Raw genomic sequence first — 21,405 nt, forward strand, 5'->3', positions numbered from 1 at the left:
TGATCTAACTAAGGGATTATACTGGCAGAAAAGGAAAGGAGGCAGAAAAGGGTAAATTACAGTTACAGGATTTAAATTACAAGGATAATTTACAGTAAATTAGAGGAAAAGGCACAAAAACCTATAACAGTAGAGGGAAAGAAGGGAGGAAGATGAGCATTGTTTGAACCCTACTGTCATCAGATTTGGCTCAAGGAGGGAATAACATAATCAGTTAGGTATAGAAATCTTACTTGCCCTATAGGCAAGCAGGAGGGAAAAGGGGAAAGAAAATTGAGTAGGGATAGAAGGAAGGGAAGAAGTAGTAAGGGTAAAGGGGAAGAAAAGGGAAGGGGCTAAAAGAAGGGAGACGGGACTGAGGGAGGTGGCAGTCAAAAGCAAAACACTGGCGAGGAGGGAAAGAGAGAAAGGAGAAAGAAAAGCATAAATGGGGGAAATAGGATAGAAAGAAAGACACAGATAGTAATCATAACTGTGAATACGAATGGGATGAATTCTCCCATAAAAGCAGATATCAGAATGGATTAAAAAACTTAATCCTACAAGATATTTGTTTAGAGGAAACACATTTGAAACAGAGGGACACACACAGGGTAAAGGTAAAAGGCTGGAGTAGAATATATTATGCTTCAGCTGAAGTAAAAAAAAAAAAAGCAGGGGTAGCAATCCTGATCTCAGACAAAGCAAAAGCAAACATAGATCCTATCAAAAGAGATGAGGAAGGAAACTACATCCTACTAAAAGGCACCATAGACAATGAAGTACTATCATTCCTAAACATATATGAAGTTCAGGGAGTTACAGGAAGAAATAGACAGCAAAACTACGTGGGTGGGGGACCTCAACCTCTCCCTCTCTAAGCTAGTTAAATTTAACCACAAAATAAACAAGAAAGAAGTTAAGGAGGTGAACAGAATTTTAGAAAAGTTAGATATGGTAGATCTCTGAAGAAAACTGAATGTGGATAGAAAGGAATATACATTTTTCTCGGTGGTACATGGCACATACACAAAAACTGACCATGTAATAGGGCATAAAAACCTCACAATCCAATGTAGAAAGGCAGAAATATTAAATGCATCCTTTTCAGATCATGATACAATAAAAATGGGCCATGGAAAGATATACTAAAAAAAAATTGGAAACTAAATAATCTAATCCTAAAGAATGAATGGGTCAAACAACAAATCATAGAAACAATCGATAATTTCATTCAAGAGAATGACAATAATGAGACAACATACCAAAACTTACGGGATACAATGAAAACAGTTCTTGGGGGAAGTATTATATCTCTAAATGCTTACATGAAGAAAACAGATAAAGAGGAGATCAAGGAATTGGGCATGCAACTAAAAAAAATAGAAGAACAAATTAAATATTCTCAATCAAAAACCAAAAATATGCATACCCTTTGACCCAGCAATAGCACTTCTATGGCTGTATCCCAAAGAGATCATAAAAATGGGAAAAGAACCCACATGTACAAAAATATTTATAGCAGTTCTTTTTGTGGTGGCCAAGAATTGGAAATTGATGGGATGCCCATCAACTGGGAAATGGCTGAAGAAGTTGTGGTATATGAATGTAATGGAATACTATTGTGCTATAAGAAATGATGAGCCGGCAGACTTCAGAAAAACCTGGAAAGACTTGTATGGTCTGATGCTCAGCAAAGTGAGCAGAACCAGGAGAATGTTGTACATAGTAACAGCCAGGTTGTATGATGACTAATATTGATAGACTTAACCCTTCTCAGCAACACAAGGATCTAAGACATCTCCAAAGGTCTCATGATGGAAAATGCTCTCCACATCCAGAGAAAGAACTATGGAGTTTGAATGCAGACTGAAGCATACTATTGGCTATTTTTTCCTTCTGTTGTGTTTTGTTTCCTCTTTCTGGTAGTTCCTCCTATTGGTTCTAATTCTTCCTTACAACATCACTAATGTGAAAATATGTTTAATAGGAATGTATATGCATAGCCTTTATCAGATTGCATGCTGTCTTGGGGAGGGAGGTGGGGAGGAAAGGGGAGAAAAATTTAAAACTCAAAAGTTTACAAAGTGAAGCAAAATAAAATTTAAAAATTTTTTAAAAAGGAAATTCCAACATTATTAATAAAATGATTAATTACTCAGAAAAAAAAAAAGAAATGATGAGCAGGCAGGCTTCAGAAAAACCTGGAAAGACTTACATAAATAAAAAAATAAGTGAAAGAAAAGAAATGGTATTTTAAACCAATATTAATAACCAATAAATACCTGCTTCCAAGCCCCCCCCCAAAATGCTTTTTGACTGAACTATTCATTTTAATGAGGAACAAACAAATATATACATTCCTATATATTATTCAGCTAAAACCACACACTTTAACAAGGTAGCTGGTTATAATCAAAGTAATGTGCTCAAGTCTTCTAACCCTAGAATTCTAGCAATCAAGTGTAGGTAAGTGACAATCCATAAATTAGCCACCATCATTCAAAGCCCAGTTTATTATCATTACTTGCAAAATCAGGACTTTGGAGGGGGGGAGGGAAGAGGGCAGGTATATCTATAGTTTCATAATGCAGACAAATATGCTTAACAATGAAAAGTGAAACTTAAGAAAAAATAAATTAATAAGCATTTATTAAGCACCTACCTTCTATGTACCAGGGTGGGCCCAACTGTCTATTAGCTTTCCCTGGATTCCAAGGACCATTGCCAGCACCAAGCTACCTGCTGGGCATAAGACTTCTTCCATCTTGGGCACCACAGTCATTCCTTACCTCTTAACTGGTTTCCTATTCTTCTGCCTGCTGTGAGATGGGCTTCCTAGGATCTAACAGGACATAAAATCCCAAGACAAGCTTAAGGGAGGACCTACAACAGCTTGATCTCATGCCTTCCTTAACAGACTTCTCCCTAACACTGTCTTAGGCTTCCTTCTCTTTTCCCTCTGGGTTATGTCACTTAGTGATCTCAATCAATTCTCCTTGCCTCAACTGTCACCTCTACACAGATGATTCTCAGATCTCAATCTCGAGCCATAAAACTCTCCTGAATTCCAGGCCTCCATCATCAGCTGTCTGTCAGCTCAAACTGGATGTGCCCTGGGCATCTCAAATCCAACAGGTATAAAACAAACTCTTTGTCTTTCCTCTCAAATCCTCCCTTCTTCCAAGCTTTTCCACACTGCCAAGGAAACATCCTCCCACCCAAGCAACCTAACACATAGGCTTGAAACCCACATATTATCCTACATATCCAATCAGGTAACAGATCTTCTTTCTAACTTCACAATTCTTAAGTCTGTCCCTTCTTCTCCACTCACAAAACCGCCATCCTACTATCAAATCACATAACATTAATGAGATAATATATGTAGCAAGGTGCTCTGCAAAAATGAAAGCATTATGCAAATTCTAGTGATTACAGCCTTCTTACTAGCCTCCCCACCTCAGGTCTCTCCCATTCCAATCCACTTTCCACTCAGTTGCCATAGAAGATTTTTCTCAAGTACAAGTCTGACAATAACAACTGCTCCTATGGCTTGCTATCATTCCCCAGGATCAAAAGTAAAATCCTATTTGGCCTTTGAAGTTTTTTTTATAACCTGACCCCTCCTTGCCTTTCAGTCCTCTTTACAGGTACTCTATGATCTAGCTACGTCGGCCCATGGCCAGTCCCCTATATAAGACATTCCATCTCCTGTCTCCATGGCTTTGTAACTGCCCCAGGTCTAGAATGTTCTGCCCCTCCCCTCTGCTTCTTCCTTCCCAGACTAAGTCTGCTAAAGTCTCACTATCTGTAAGAGGCCTCTTACAAGCCATACCTCCCACCCCAACCCTACTGCTAATGCATTCCTCTCTGTACAGATTACCTTTACCTTACTCAGTGTATGTCTTCAGTGTACCTAATTATTCCCCATGTTTTCCTCTCTATTAGACTGTGAGCTTCTCAAGGGCAGGGACTCTTTTCTAGCTTTCTTTCTATCCCCAGTGCTTAGCTTAGTGTTTGGAATACAGTAAACTTAACGAATTATTATTGACTACTAGGTACTGGAGAGAAAAAAACAAAAATAGTCCCTATCTTCAAAAAATTTTATTTTTATAAAAATAATATAATCACTAATAATGTAATAAGCTTTTAACTGATCTATGCTGAGAGTCAGGAGAGTTACAAGTGGAACAGAAGACACTATTCTTGAATGATAAGAATTTATAACCTGGTTAAGGTTAAAGATAGAATTCTCATGCAAGATTCAGTGAGAGATGAGAACCAATATATAATCAAGTGCTACAAGTGCAGTAAGTACCATAGGAAATGAAAGGAAGTGACTGAGAAGTACAGTGGTTAGAGAAGGTGTCATTGAAAAGGTGAAATTAAGTTGGGTCTTGCAAGATAAGCAGCCAAAGAGGAGAGAAAACATTTCAGAATGCAGAGTTAACATAACCAAAAGAAGAGAAGCTGACATTACTGTGCTTTGGTGGAAGACAGTGAAAAGATGCCTGATAGGAATGAAGAGTAGATGAGGGAAAACCCATAAAGCTTGGAAGGATAAACTGGGCCAGACCAGGAGGAGACTTAGTGTTACAGGCAATAAGTACTTCATCATGGAGGTGACTGAATAAAAGGTAGGTAAGTCTGGCATCTATTACGTATAGAAAGAAGAGAGTGAAAATCCAGCAGCAATTTAGGAAGCTGCTAAAGAAATCTAGTCTTGGATAAGGACAGAACTATACTGGTAGAAATGGGAAAAGAGAAGACAAGATGTATCTAAGACAAAAATTTTAAATGGAATTGAATGGACTCAGCAACAGCTTGGATACGAAGAGTAAAAGAGAGATTACCATAGAAGAGATTACAAAATTTTCTGGACTGGGTTACCAAAAGAATGGAGGTTCTGACATATTGTAACAAGAAGCATCATTCATTGGATATTTAAATCACTTTGCCTTGCATTAAGGCACTGTTGTGTTTTTTTTATAGTGATCTACTCTCATTAGCAATAATATAACATTTGTAATTTACCACTTATATACCAGATAAACTGGGTCAAAAAGTGGTAGTCCAAAAGAGTGGCCAGGCCTATGTACAAAAGAAATAAATGCACAATGGATGTAATACAGCATTTAAAACACTGAGACATCAAATTTCAAGATAATTGAATTCACCAAACATTTATTAAACACCTACTCAGTGCTAGGTATCATACTAGGTACTGGGTACAAGGAAAAATGAAATGGGTCCTGCCCATAAGGTCCTATTGTTCTACCATTCCAAGGAAGAGAAGATACCAAAAGGATGGAAAAGAAATAATCCATCAAGCATTACATTAGAGGAGGGGTAACTCAAGAGGTCCACAACTATGAACTCAAGCTTGCTTTCTCATCTCAAAAATATCTTTACAAAAATGCTTTACATGTGAATCAGGAACATTGAAAGCATGATAGAAGGCACAGGATTTCACAGTTGATTTTTCTAAAGTTTGGTCACACAACTAATTTATGGAGTAAGAGATCCTAATGTAGTTACTGATTTTGAATGCTTGTACAACATACTTTACATTCTAGAGAAGAAAAACAAAGATTTCAAGTTTTACCATGACATGAAGATGAATGAATACCCCATTAGATTAGTCTATCAATAAATTAATAAATAAATTGGACACATACTACAGATGGGCCCAGAAATAAGCAGACGTTGGGTTGCAATTCGGAAAATCTCAAATACACTTTAGATGATCCCAAACTCTTGACCAGTAACATAACATCACCAGGAGAACAATGCTACTATAATAGAGCACCAGAAGAACTTGGAAGAATGTAAGTTCTTCTTCAGTTGCTTTGAGTACCTCACAGGTAACTCAAAGGGTAATGGAAAGCTCCACAGCAGAGGGGAAGTGGTCACAGTGGTCACCAGGCAAGGCATGACCTGTTGCACACAATGGGTGGGTCATGCAGCAAATAGGAGAGACAATAAATGAACCATTTGAGTGATTCAACAATGTAGATCAAAGACTCTTGATCTGTTTGATGTCATGGCCTCTTCTATAAGTGGGATAAAGCCAGGAGACCCATCTCAGAATGTTTTAAATGCATAAAAGAAAACATGCAAGACTGCAAAGGAAATCAATTTGATATTATTATAAAAACATTTTTAAAAAAATTCATGGACCCCAGGTTAAAAACCCATACCCCAGATAATTATAAAATAATAAACAAATAAATAAGAAAGCACAGAATAATAATAATAATAATCATATTGGTGGACTATCAACACTGATGAGATAATAGATCCTTCAAAGTATTGTAGTAAAGCTGATGTAAATAAATATTTTTATTTTTCAGTTCCTTTCCAATAGCTAAGTCTCAGTCTCTTGCTTTTGTAGAATCAAAACGTTATGAATTTCAAAGGTTTGTATTATGGGAAATGAAATTCTTACTAAATATCTAACAAGAATTTGTGACCTCTTCCTCCCCTCCCCAAAGACTCTTTACAAAAGTATTGGACATAATTTAAAGATACTATTAAATTAAAATATATACTAACTTGATTCCCTAATATATAAATGTTTTGGTAGGAATGCTGGGGACAGGAACGCACTCCTTCCATTTGTACTGCAAATTGCAACTATCTAAAAGTTAGTAAGTAAATCTGGGAATTTTCCAGAGGCTCAAAAAGATCAAAGTCTCACAGACAGTAATTATCAGTGGAAGGATATGAACCCATACCTTCCTGATTCCAAGTCCAATAACCTACTCAGTACACCATAATGCCTCTACATGATAATTTAAATATTCTAAGGAAAAAATATTATCAGTTGATGTGATGTATATGACTTCTCAGAAGACGTCTCAAATACAGAATCAAAATATGTCTGTGTGTATGTCTATAGCCAAGTAAACTTGCAGTAACACTCACCCTAATATTCGGTTCATTCCATGTCTAGCAGCATAGTGTAATGGAGTATTGTGCTGGTAAGGCTCCCCATAAGACGTATTTGGATCTAGGGATTCTTTTAGCTGAGGGTTGCTCTCATATATTTGGTAGGCCAAGTTTTCATCTCCATTGATAAGCGCTTTGCGGAATTTGGTGGTTGTATTTCCCATGTTGTTACCCTGGTAGCTAGTGGCACCTCCTACCTTTCCCCTTCAGCCACTTCTTGAGTGCTTTTGCAACATGCTTCACATTCTAAAGAAGAGAAGAAAAAGATTTCAAATTAGGTTGTAAAATCATATTCATGAAGAGGCTTTCCTTAAAAAAAAATCACACTTAGGAACTTAACTTTAGCTTAAAAAAATACAAGAGGAAGAATATTTAAATAGAAAATTCACTAAAATATTTCAATGGTGCACAAATTAACTTTCTGTTAAACTGTAACATCATTCCATGCCCACACTGTTTAAGAACTATGCACAGGCTTTGTACTTTGTCCTATAAAACAAACTTTAAAATAGAAGTTTTCCAATTTGTCTCTTTGTTGAGTCAAGGAAAATGTGGTGGAACACCCCTGTAATTCATCTACCAACCTCACATGGACAACTCATGCTGCAGAATGGGCAATTTGATACAGTTGAAATCACTGGAAATTTTCCTTATATACATTATTACAGAATTGAAACTTAACCCTTCAGTAAAGGAAAAGCAAAAATGCTCAATCTTAAAAAGAAACTAAAAAAGGAGAAGAGGTATTCAGATATATGCGATACCACTCTATACAGTGGGGAAACGAGATACTTGAAAGGATGAATAGAACAATTTAGGAAATCTTTATTTTAGCACCGTGTCAGGAAGGTGCAGCAGCTAACTGGCACAGCAGATACAGTGCTGGGCCTGGAGTCAGGAGGACCTGAGTTCAAACCTAGGCTCAGTCACTTAGTAGCTGTGTGACCCTGGGCAAATCACTTAACCTATTTGCCTCAGTTTTTCCAGCTGTAAAAATGGGGAAGCTGGAGAAGGAAATGGCAAACCGCTTCAATTTCTTTGCCAAGAAAACCCCATAAAAATGAAATGAAGAGTCAGACACAACTAAACAATACAATAATAGGAAGCTCTCTACTAAAGACCATTTCTTACTACCCTGAATAATTAATAGAAAACTAGGAAGTCAAATCAAATTTCTTTAATTACTAAACATAACAGCAGGCTTAACACTGATGAACAACAGGGTAAAGGTAAAATACAAAAAGTGACTAACAGTAAACTATAATAAGTGAAATGGGTAAAATCATTGAATTAAAATCACTGAATTTTCAGCTGAACCACCGGTTATGACAAACTGTGTTTCACGTCAAAAACTAACGAGACAAAGGGTTGAGGAATTGGGGAAAAGCTAGATGAGCTAGAATGAGTAACATTCTAGAATAAAGGACAAGGCCAAAGTTAAAGTTAGGAAGGGATAACTAGATAGGAAACAAGATCAACATGAGAATGTATGGAATCTGAAGGCCAAATAAAAAGAAGTGGCTATGGTTATCAGCACTTGATTCTGAAATGATGAGGGTCTCTGTTCAGGAACTAGTTTTCTCAATTTGCTGCAGTTTTTCTGCCTAGCCTGTATGAGTTCATCCAAGCCCTCAATATTTAGAGGCTAGATAGCTCCTATACCACCACCTGTATTATTCTCCTGGGAAGTGGCTATCTTTAAGCCATAGCAGACATCTTGTATTGTTATCAAGGGAGGTCTACTATACACTCTAGAAATCTCCTCTAAACCATCCTGGACAAGATTCATTTTCCCTCTGCTTGTATACCTCAAGGGAGGGGGCACTCACTACTTACAAAGGCAGCCCCTTTCATTTTTTGAAAAGTCAGAAAACTGAGCTGAAATCTCTGTAATTTTCACCCACTGGTCCTTGTTTTGTTGCCTGAAACTGTACATGAAGATGGTTACCATGTCCCAGACTAAATTAACTTAGCTCTTCTAAGCATTTTTCACATGAGACCATAGTGCTGTAACGATGAACTTTGAATCAGAAGGCCCAGATTAAAATTTTTTTCATACAGTTACATATTTACTAGCTAGCTGTTAAACAAAGCAAGTTATTTAAATCTATTTCTTCATCTATAAAATGAGAAAAATGCCTGCATTCCTATCTTATTTGGTTACTGTCAGGTAAGTAGTTTGTAAACCTTAAAAAGATTCATGTACACACCAAGGTATTATTAATAGACCCTTGATTGGTCTGGTCAACAGAGCTCATATGAGTTCCAAAGTTACCTGAAAGCAATTTTATTTTCAATTCTGACCATAAACTTCTCAATGGAAATTGTTAAAGGGGGTATTCCAGAGTATCTGTGGAATATTTAACATTTCAGTATCCCAAATACATGACCTACTTAAGTTTCCTGGCCCTAAGAAGAAACTCTTAGTGGCTACAGAGCTCTTCTGCAAGTTTTCTACAAATGATCTGGGAACAGGGGAAGACAGAAACAAAAGGGAAATGAAATTGCCTGAGGGTAAGGTAAGTCATCTGTCTTGAGAATTTTAGGCACAGGTTTGATCTTATCATGCTCTTAGTAAACTTCAGAGTCTCCCTATTATCTCCAGAATCAAATATAAAAATCTTCTGTTTGGTTTCTAACTCCCATCATAACCTGCCCCATTCCTACCTTTGCAGTCTCCTTACACGTGCAGTCTCCTTACACGCTCCTCACTCCTCTCACGTACTCTGTGATGCTATAACTGGTCTCCTTGTTTCCCTCAACATGACGCTCTTATCTCCCCAACATAAGCATTTCATCGGCTGTCCCCCATGCCTCAAATTCTCCCTCTTATTTCCTTGGCCTCCTTCAAGTCTCAGTTAAACCTCAACTTCTCCAAGAAGCTTTTCCCAGTCTTCCTTAATCTTAGTGAGCTGACCCCCAATTTGTTGGATCTTTGCATATGCATGTATACAAATATAATTTCCACACTGCCATTTGCATCTTCTCTTCTCCATTTGACTGTGAGCTTGTTGAGAGCAGGGGCTGGTTTTTTTTACCCTTCTTTGTATGTTCAGTGCTTAGACAGTGCCTGGCACATTGGCAGCACTTAATAAATGTTAGTTGACTATTAGTTTTCAATCAGTTAATAAGCATTTAGGTACTCAATACGTACCAGACAAAGGGTACACACTGGGGACACAAATGCAAAAGTGAGACAGGCATCACCAAGACAATCCATCCCCCTCAAGAAGCTAACATTCTCTTGGGAGGTACAATATAGAGCATTATAGTGCAAGAGGTGGGAGAGACCACTGACGATCTTGTAAACTGGGTGCCAGGGAAATTAAAGCGTTCTGCCTCGTTCTATCGTTCCTCTTCCCACACTCTAAAATACAACCTAACTGGACTTCTCTCTATTCCTCATGGCAACTCTCCATCTTCTACATCTGGGCTTTTTCACTGTATATCCCCCACGCCTGGGATGTACTCCCATGCTTCACTTCCACTTTATAGAATCTCCAATCCCCTTAAAGACACAGGTCAAGTGTCACCTTCTACACAATGACTTTGTTCATCTTCTCCACTACTGTCATTCTTCTTAATAACCATATATTAACTTTGTTTTAATTGGTGGCTGCAGAGCTCTCCTGCCTGTTGTCTCCAATGCTCTAGGATCACTCCCCAGGCATGAGAGCTTGTGCAAAGGGAAGAGGCAGGCGATGTTGGGTCAGTCAGCCAAGAGGTCGATTTGGCTTGAGTGCATAAGGAGAGTAATCGGTGATAAGCCTAGAATGGGAGGCTGGAGCCAGACTTGGAAAGTTTTGAAGTGGGATTTTGTATTTTATCATGGAGTTAATGGGGAGCCTCTGAACCCTTCTGAACTGAGGAACGATATTATAATATATGATATTATGCATATCATATATAATAATAGTTATAATAATTATATTATTTTCACTAGAAAGCCTTCTACCAGTCAGTAGTCACTTTAAAGATCTCTTTTAAACATTTGAAAACATTAAGTTTTTGCATCTGCTTTCCTTTTTCTATGGTGAACATAACTAATATTTTATGTATAATGAATTACATAGAATAATTTGATTGCACTTTCAAACAAGAGAATGTAGCCTTGTGTTTGCAGATCATGTTTTTTTATTCACATAGATTATTCCTGAAATTATATACCTCATAAGAAAAAAGTTATCCAAACGCAATTTAAGGGAAAAAAGCCTACATAAGATCCTATTTAAGAATCAGTGTAATTTTTTGGAGTATAATTAGGGTTAGATAACCTTTAGAATCATAAGAAAACACTGGCAATATTTTAATCTTGCTTTACATAAGAATGAAGCCTTGCATGAAAAAGAGTAGAGCAAGGTTTCTCATCTGTTTCATTTTAGAAAACTGAGATTACTTATCATACAACGCATACTAGTAAATGCAGCCCTGATTTCACAATCACCTTTCTATTGCTCATGGAACCCAAATACTTTTTTCTAAACCTGCCAGGTATATTCTCCCATTCTTTACAGTTGCAACTGTGATTTACTGAAATAATGATGCCTCTTCAAATCACCAAGTTCTGAGCACTGAGGTGTTGGCGAAAATGTTTGCTATCTAGATAGAGATAAGCAGTGCATGTAATTCCTCTACGCTCAAGGTAAACCAAGCAGAAGTATCCAGGCAAGAAAGCAGTATCTCCAAATAACTTTGGAAATGATTATTTCATATCTGATTATTATCTCTTTGGAAGTGAACTCTCTAGTTTCAGCTTCAAGTTCCCTATTCTCAGTTCTCTTAACAGTTAGTTAGTGGTCCATAAACACACTTCATTGCCTTACTACTACAGAGCAGGAACAAGTTAATCAGAATTACATAATCACATAAAGTTAAAGCGGGGGGGGGGGGGGGGGGAGGAAGAGGAAGGTATCTTAGAGACCTACCTAATTTGACTTTTTCAATTACAGATTAGTAAACTAAGGCCCAAAGAGATAGCAAGAAGAATATCTGAACCTAAGTCCAGCAATTCCAACTTCAGTTTCTTTCCTTTTTTGTTTTTTTTTGCTAGGCAATGGGGTTAAGTGACTTGCCACATTCGAACTCGGGTTCTCCTGACTCCAGGGCCAGTGCTCTATTCACTGCGCCACCTAGCTGCCTCAGTTTCTTCCTTTCAAAGGCAAGTTTCTTTTGAAAGCTACAAATCTCTAATTTATCTTCTCTTAAAATATTCAAATAGGTCTGTGATTTCATTACTGTGAATACTCCTTCCAAGGGCATAGACAGCCACTCATCTAAGCTTGCCTATCCTGGTTCTACTTGTCCAAGTCTTTCCATACGTTCACCACATGGAATCTACCTAACACGCTGGAGACCTTCCTCAATTGATTGCAATACAGGCCGAATATCAATGGCGTACGTGGACTATCCTTTGGTTATGAATTACTCTTGAGATCAAATGGGATAACATATGTAAAACATTTTGCAAACCTTAATAGGCTACAGAAATGAGCTAGCTCTCATTACGATATGATCAGCTGCCTATCCTTTTTCACTCATACATTTATTTGATGATAGCTTTTAAACTGATTCTCCTTTATAATTAGATGTTTGTTATATGCCTTAGCTTGCTTGTTCATACCCACCAAACACTTATCCATTGCCCTTTGGGTGATACTCATCTTCAATTCTTTAGAAATGATAGTGTTCCATGATTCATATTTACACAGCAAAAGGACACTGGCATTAAAAATAGGGGCATTTGTTTCAAGTAGATATTTGGGGTCATTAAAAGAACTTTGTAATTTCTGAAAAGAAATCCATTCTGTTCTCTAATTTTAAAGCTCAATCCTGGACCCAACTCATTGTCCATTTCAGCATCTGTCCAAGATATATACATACTAATGGATGAGCTCCATACTATCAGTTGTCCATTGAACTATATGTCAATCTGAACAGTAACATTCTACTGTTTTTACCATTGTTTGTTCTTCATTTTCAAAGAGAATCAATGACATTATGGGGTAATGTTTTGACTTGTGCATGAACTAGATTTAAGTGAGGCAGAGTTGCACAAAGTTGTCTGCCTCACTCTCTCTTCCAGAGTCATGGGAGTCCAGTGGCAAGAAAATAGGTGATAGTGTGGGATGCAACAGATGACCTTGGGGTCTTTGGTGTCTGACCAAGTTCTCTAAGAGCTCCACAGCACCTGCTTCAGGGGCCTTTGTGGCCACTGGAACAAACTGTTCACATCCGCCCATCCCACCAGCGGAAGTCTTCAAATGCTTGAGGTAGACATTCCCCTGACTCACTGAAGGGTTTCAGGCCCATTGGTTATCTTCAACCTGGTTTAACTGTTCTGCCAAGATAGTTTATTGAGGTGTGGCTGCTGCTCGAGCTCCAGCTTCTTGGAGCCACAGGTAAGGAGGATGAGAAGCCCTGTAAAGGGCTCAGCAAGCCCTCATACCAGAGGTGCTAGTCTGCCTGGAACACCACACACCCCACTATATATCATATGGTGTATTTATGTATGCTATATGTATACTATAAGGTAAATTTATGCATGCCATTCTCCTGTATGACCAAACTCTTTTGAGTAGTTATAGAGCACATTGAGGAGACTCAACCATGTTCCATACAATCAATACAATGCTATCTTCAAACAAAAACATCTGGAGGACCTCTCAATCTTTATAGCTAGTGTTATTGCTGACTTTCATTGCATCATGGAAACTTTTAGCAGTCTGGTGAAGCATATGTGCCCTTTCTCAATCATGTTCTTAAATAATTGAAACAAACATTAACACTTCAGCTAGAGATTAGCGGGGATATGTTTTGGTTCCCCATACAAGTTTACAGACCCCTGAAATCTATACATAGACCTTGTAAGTATTAAGAACCCCTGATTTGTAGAGAAACTAACCCTTGCAAGAAATTGTGTGTAACTGATATACACATGGATGGCAGCTTATTCAAACAGTCTTGAAAGAAATATTTTGCTTTAGTAAATCAAATGTATTTTAATAATTGACAAATGATAAATACAACGGGAACTTAAATTATTTTCCATCCTTCAGTAGTCACTTGCTGGTTGCCTTCTAATGACCTCATTCATCAAGGATGCCCTCATTGCATGTGTTTGCTGTTTTTGTTATTATTATGGAAGAAACTGGGGTTAAGTGATATGCTCAGGGAAACACTACTAGTAAGTGTCCGAGGCTGGGATTTGAATTCAGGTGCTCCTGATTCCAGGGCCAGTGCTATATACATTGTGCCATCTAGCTGCCACTATGTATATTATTCTTAAAAACATTATGGAGGTGGGAAATTAGGACTACGGGACAGTGGTTACTGCTCATCCTTCTGATACCTTGAGACTCACTACCCTCAAAACTCTGCTGCTTCCAACAAGAACCTGTAAGCCATACAAATTATATGTTGTAGGGGAGGGAAATAATTTTGCCTGAAGTCAAGACAAATCTTTTTTCCTTCATTTTATTTGCAGAAAACTATAGTGCTATTCATATATTTCTGTTGTCACTTAACTTTTTTGCAATTACAATCAACATTTAAATGTATGCACTATTAGAAGAACTATCAGAAGAATCATGAATCCATAAATCATTGAGATCAGTGGTTCTAAAACTTTTTGATCTACGGACTCCTTTAAAAATTTAAAAATCACTGAGGATCACACCTGACATAGTGCCTGGCACATAGTAGTGACTTAATGTTTATTGACTGACAAAAGGCCAAGAATAGATCTGTAGTTAATGCTCAAATTAAGAGATTGTTCTCTGAAAGTTCTTAAGGAACAATACATCTTTGCATTAGCACTTCACATACTTCCATACAACATCTGCACATGTAAGCTTTATAATTATTTTGTGGTTTAAAAATAGATTTGTATCAAATGATACCAGATCATATTAGCTTCACACACACAAAAAAAAGCCCCATTCTGGCCACTGGTAAGTCTGAGAACTTAATTTGCATTTGTTTGTCTATGTCTTCCCTTATTCACCATTACCTTTCCCTGTCCTTTAACCATTGGCTTTCAGTTAAATTTAGGTAAACATTGCTTTTTTTTTTTTTACCATCTTCAAGGGTGAACAGCACAAATAACACATTTCACTACCCTGTCTTCATATGAAATTCTGTTTGCTTTTGAAAAAAACTGAAATCATATCTCAGCATCTATTGGAGCACATTTTGGAAAAAAATAGAGATTATTTCTTGACTTGCAAAAAAAAAATCACTGAGGATCCCACAAAAGAGCTTTTGTTTATGTGGCTTATGTAAACATATGCCATAAAAATCGATCTTACCCTACAGGAAAATAGGGGGCAAGGGGATAATGGGGTGGGGGGAGAGAAGAGATGATAGAAGGGAGGTAAGAAGCAAACATTTCAGAGGAGGGACAGGGTCAAAAGAGAGAATAGAATAATGAGAGAGTGGGATAGGATGAAGGGAAATATAGTTAGTTTTTCACAACATGACTACTATGGAAGTGTTTTGCATGACTACACATGTATAACCTGTACAGAGCTGCTTGCCTTCTCAATAAGGGTGGGTGGGAAGGGAGAAAATTTGGAACCCAAAGCTTTAAAAACATGTTAAAAATTGTTTTTACATGCAACTGGGAAATAAGTTATATAGGCAATGGGGTACAGAAATCTATCCTGACCTACAGGAAAATAGAAGGAGAAGGGAGGGGATGATAGAAGGGAGTGCAGATTAGGGGAAAGGGTATTCAGAATGCATGCTATCTTGGGGGTGGAGGAAGAGGCGAGATGGGGAGAAAATTTGAAACTCAAAATCTGGTGGAAATGAATGTTGAAAACTAAAAATAAAGAAATTAACTAAGTAAATATTTGCCATATTCAAAATTAAACTAAAACTATCCAAATGTTATGTGAAAATGGTTTTTGACTTCGCAGACCCCCGGAAAGTGTCCCTGGAACACACTCTGAGAAATTTAGATAATAAACTTTACTTAACCTAAAACACAAACAATCAGAAAGATCAAGTCACTAGAATCCATTTTTAGGTTCTACTCAGAGATAGCAATCTCCAGGGAAAAGATGAAAATGACCTGAGGTTTGAGCAGGTTCAGAATGTTTTTTAGAGAAAATAGGTAAAGAACAGATTGAAGTCAAACTGAGGCCAAAAAAAAAAAAAGCACTGAGAGAAGGGAGAAAGTAAAGGAGACGGGAAACTGAGGAAGAAAACAATAAAGTAGAAACAAATGAAACAGAAATTGAGAAAAGTCAAAACATTCTGGAGTACTTCAGCAACAGATGAGATCATCATCTTAGCTATATTACTGTAAACCATTCTAGCATCTATTTTTTCAGAAGAGCTGCAAAATTAAGCAAAAACATGTAAGGGAGTTACTTATGCTAATGCTACAAGAGAAAAAAGGACATATTTAATACATTCTGAAAAAGGTGAAAATTGGACAGTTTTAGCTGATGAAAACAAGTTGGCTTTTCCTTCTCAAGATAAAGACTTGGAGAGAAAAGTTGCTAAAATGTTTTTACTGGTTCTGATTCTGTGTACTGGAAAAAAAAAACTGCAATACTGGAAAACCACCAACAACAAAATCAAACAAATTCTACTTCTAAACTAGGTCATATTCAGTGAATATTGAAAATGGAGCAGGTAGACAATGTTTTTATCTAGCTAAATTCTGAAGACCTAGCTTTGGCTTACTGAAAAGATAAAAGTGAAATATTCTTAAGCACAATGAATGACCAAGGCATCTATATTTCATAAAGAATGAATTTAATTTTATAGTTTGCTATGGGGAAAAAAAAAGCACAATGTATTCAGCAAAAAAATCATATAGCCATGAAGCTACAAAAAAATTTCCAAATTTTTCATATGTAATATTAAACACAGTCTAAATCTACTCAACCATTTAGTAATTCTAAAGCTAGTACTGGGTCTATTTTGGCAATGCTTTCCAAATTAAAATCCACTGAATTCTAGGAATCTTAAAGATTGCATATGCAGCACAGGCTATAAAGCTCACATGACACAACAAAGTCTGTGATGATTGGAAAATAAAAATGTTTAAAATATTTTTTATATGTTTTCCTGCTGCTTAAAAAAGCAAAATTTATGGATAAAGAATTTGAAGCATTAGTTTGATAATTCTTTTTATATCTTAAATTAAGATATACTTTAGAAACCAGTTTACCTGACAACTGTAAAACGATTCCAACATTAGCAAACAGTAGAAATCACTTTCAGTATGTATAATTTGAATTTACAAAAGAGATTTCAGGAGGAGCTTTCTCAGTCACAGAGGCACTATGTAGTACAGGATTTTCCATCTCATCTTGGCACAAATTATGCATTTTAACCATTTTTTATTATCTCAACAGCAAACTCTTCTGATACTTCAAATACAACAATGTTCCCTGATTCCATTTATTGCCAGTCCCCCCCAAATCAGCCAAGCCTCAAGAAAACTACACCCTGATCTCATCATCATAACACATGGTATACACTCTTTAATCTAATGCTTCCCTTGTCTAACCACCATTCCTAAGGCTATCCCCTCTCACTCATTTCCATACACTGAACTGCCCCTTCCATTCTTACTCTGCCACTCAATTCAGTTCTTTTCACTTCACCCACTCTTGACTTCACTGGACTTTCCACTAATTATAATAATTGACTTGAATGCTGCCTAAAATGCCTTAAAGAGAAATACAAAATGAGGTAGATTTAGCTTATAAATTTAATTCATGCTACTAAAAATTCAAATTTGTTCTTTGATGCTACTCTAGTATTCCTTAGGTCACTTATGTACTTCCAACCTATTCCCCCACATTACTCTAAAACCCCCTTTTCTCTTTAAACCCCATATCCCCTAATTCCTTATTCTCTCTCACGAGACAGATTTCTCTCCTACTACTCTTGTCTTGGTTCTAGAACCTCACTGGATTGTGAGCTGCTCAAGGGCAGAGAATTTGTTTATCTTTTTCCCCCTGAACCTAGAACAGTGTGTAGCACATACGGCAGGCACTTAATACACATTTATAAAATGAATGGTTCTTCCTCCACAAGGAGGTTAGGGGACTTGCTGAAAAGAAGTAGTGGCAGATTTGGGATTCTAACCTAAATCTTCTAACTCCCTAGTCTAGCACTTTCCCAATTCTATAATTTTGTTTTCCTAATCACGTCTCCACACCCATCATCTAATCTTTCTTTCTAGTCTCAGAGGAAAGGTGCCCTCTCAAAAGTCAATCTATATGTTCTTAATCATCACAATTCCCATCTTGACTCCAAATTTAGTGTAATATCCCCTCTGCCAAACCTTCCTATTTGTTAGGAGGACCCTGAACCCCCTCCCCCTTATCCTTTCTGTCCAAACTGCTCTTTCCCTCACCCAACATATTCTACCTGTAGGGGGCAGCTAGGTGGCACAGTGGATAGAATACCGGCCCTGGATTCAGGAGGACCTGAGTTCAAATCCGGCCTCAGACACATAACACGTACTAACTGTGTAACCCTGGGCAAGTCACTCAACCCCACTGCCTAGCCAAAAAAAAAAAAACCAAAACAAAAAACCCCAAACATATTCTACCTTGTCACCTCCTTTCATTTGTACAGGTTGTCTCTGCCTAGAATACCATTCCCTGCTCACCTCCACCTCTAGCTTCCTGCAAAGCTGAGCTCCAATGCTACCTCCTACATGGGACGTTCCCATATTCCCCAGATTCTAGTTCCTTCCCCACCCCCAAATTACCTTGTATTTACTCCATATTTTATTTCTAGTATGTGTGCATGTTCTTGCATCCTCCCCAAATGGAAGCTTATTAAAAGCAAGGACTTTCATTTTTGCCTTTGTACCCTCAATTTTTAGAACACTTAACAAATGGTTGTTAATTAAGTTCACCTTTTCTCTTATCTCCACTGGGCCCTTTTTATCTGTAAACATGCCCAGCGCTTCCCTATTCTGAAAGAACAAAAAGAACCATCTTACTTGACCCTGCTGCCATTTCTGCCAACTGCTCTGTATTTCTCTTTCTTTTCAATATTAAACTTATCTGAGAGATCTCCTTCTCTGTATCTAGTTCCTGTAGTTTGGCTTTGGCTTCCATCACTGTATTGAAATAACTCTCTAACATCACCAACGATCAAAAATCTTTAATTAGTCCCCAACATCTTTGCATTTAATATTATCATTCTCTTAAAAACTCTCCAACCTGATGCCCCCTTCACCAGGATCCCAATGGTTAGTTAACAGCCTAACTATTCTCCCAGTCACTAAATTAAGTAATCACAGGACCATGGAATCATAGATTTAGAATTGGGAAGACCTTAGATTATAGGCCATTTTATCCAACTCCCTCACTGGGAGGTCACATAAGGTTAGAGCTGCAATTCAAACCTAGGTCCTGTCCTCTGAATCCAAATCCAGTAATTTTTCTACGGGTAAGGCCTGATTTTTCTCACTCCTTAAATCTTCATATTCAATCAGCAAAAAATTCCTACTGACTTTTTTTCTTTAAGTCTGATTTTCTTCCATTCCTATTGTAACTACCCTGAACTACGTCTTTTATACCACACATCTGCACTTGCCTCTCAGCAAGCTTATCTTGATTTCCGTCTTTCCCCTTCAACTTAACGTGCATTCTAGTAAAAGGTAAAGCTTCTTAAAAACATCATATTTATGTTATTCCTAGGTTTAATCAGGAAATATGATGGTGCTACAGCCACATTTATTAAAGCAACTGGCTATGCGAAGTTTAATTGTCAAGATCCTCAAAATGCAACAAAATTATTTGACAGAACAGGTTTTAGAAGTCAGTAGGTAAAGTCACTGTCCAGTAAGAGGTTAAATTCTCTTGAGAAAACCTAGCCAGATATATCTTGGCTGGTTACAGATATGGGTCAGGAGTCCCACACAAACACTAAGGAAAATTTGTCCTTTCCCCCTGCCCCATACTTTGTGGTAGCTGTCCAGATATGGAAGATGAGTACATGTATCTTTGAGTCAGGGAACCTGCTTTCCTATTTATTTCTCTCCTAAGAATGGATCTAATGGGATCCAGCTGTAGCATTAGGGGTACTTTATAACAGCCAAATGGTTTTAAAGGGGTTGGGGGCATGCTTCCATGTAGTGTGTGCTTGTCTAAAAGGGGGGAGGTCACCCAAGTGACTATTTCAAGGGTAAATAATTTCCGGTCTCAGAAGATGGAATCATAGGATTTAGAACTAAATAACAGAGTATATAATCCAGTTTCTTCATTTTACAGAAAAGGAAACTGACACCCAGAAAAGTGAGGTTTTTACCCATGTTCATCAAAGCCAAATTAAGAATAATACATGAATTGTCATTTTACTAGACTTTACCACAGTGAACGATATAGCCTGGATAGCAGGTTCTGAATAGCTCTTCTGAAAGCTTGCTCATTATATGTTATCAGAAGGACATACTCATTAGCATTTTCTCACTGGTGAAATTCACTTACATAGCTAAAATGTACATTTTCCCTTTGGATAAAGGCACATATGGTATACTTAGCAAATGTTTGATGATTGTCAAAACCGCTAAAACAAAAATTGATATAATAATAATTCTAAAAAGATGCTGACTGAATGAAATAAGGTAAATCTAATAAGATGAAAGTAAGTAGAAAAAAAATTTTTTGATTAAAAAAAAAAAAGACAACAAAAAACCTCACTGCACTCAGGTTAAAAAAAGAAACCAGATAAAAGTGGAAGTCAGTAAGTGTGCAAGATTGCATATACTGACAGATTTGTTTCTATGCATTCGTTTTGCTAATTTTCCCCCTTTCCTTTTAAATTCAATAGTTTTTTGTTTGAAAAAACCCCCACATACTCTTTTTTTTTTTAAGGCAATTGGGGGTAAGTGACTTGCCCAGGGTCACACAGCTAGTACGTGACAAATGCTTGATCTGAGGCCAGATCTGAACTCAGGACCTCCTGCCTTCAGGGCCAGTGCTCTATCCACTGTGCAACCTAGCTGCCCTTTCACATACTCTTTACTTACTTCATCCTTCCTTAGAATGTCTTGCAGAGCCTCATAACGTCCTCGCTCAAAAATGAGGGCATATGAATGTAACAGAATACTACTGCATATAAGAATTGATGAAATTAGTTTCAGAGAAACCTGGGAAGAACTGCATGAACTGATACTGACAAAAGTGAACAAAACCACAATTTATGCAATTAACATTACAATGAAAAATTATAACATTATAATCAAAAATAACTTTGAAAGAATTAAGTCTGATCATTCCATTCTGATAACCATTCATGATTTTCAAAATGATCCAGGAGCCCTGAAAGAGTCTAAAGTGACTTCATAATCATGAAAGATTCAATTATCTTCAAAACAGTTTTACTATTGAAAGTTTTTTTTGTATTTTAATTATGATGGAATAAAGCAACTCCAGGATACTCCTCTAACAAAGAAGGCTTATATTACTGAGTTCTTAATCACTGGTCTTC

At 37.2% G+C, this 21,405-nt stretch overlaps 1 protein-coding gene across 4 annotated transcripts in view; it reads right to left on the reverse strand.

Annotated features, from left to right (window-relative positions):
• ANKIB1 (ankyrin repeat and IBR domain containing 1) overlaps positions 1 to 21,405 on the reverse strand; it is a 141,854-nt gene that overhangs the window by 96,881 nt on the left and 23,568 nt on the right. For all 4 annotated transcript variants that reach the window (XM_020987423.2, XM_020987420.2, XM_078151787.1 and 1 more), the window contains one exon: positions 6,910 to 7,179. In XM_020987423.2, coding sequence (XP_020843082.1) covers positions 6,910 to 7,097 — 188 coding nt within the window. In that variant the 5' untranslated portion in view covers positions 7,098 to 7,179. The remainder of the gene's footprint in view (positions 1 to 6,909; positions 7,180 to 21,405) is intronic.

The sequence above is a fragment of the Phascolarctos cinereus genome, unplaced genomic scaffold, assembly GCF_003287225.1.
Source record: "Phascolarctos cinereus isolate Bilbo 61053 unplaced genomic scaffold, phaCin_HiC Scaffold_1;HRSCAF=81, whole genome shotgun sequence".
Lineage (NCBI taxonomy): Eukaryota > Metazoa > Chordata > Mammalia > Diprotodontia > Phascolarctidae > Phascolarctos > Phascolarctos cinereus.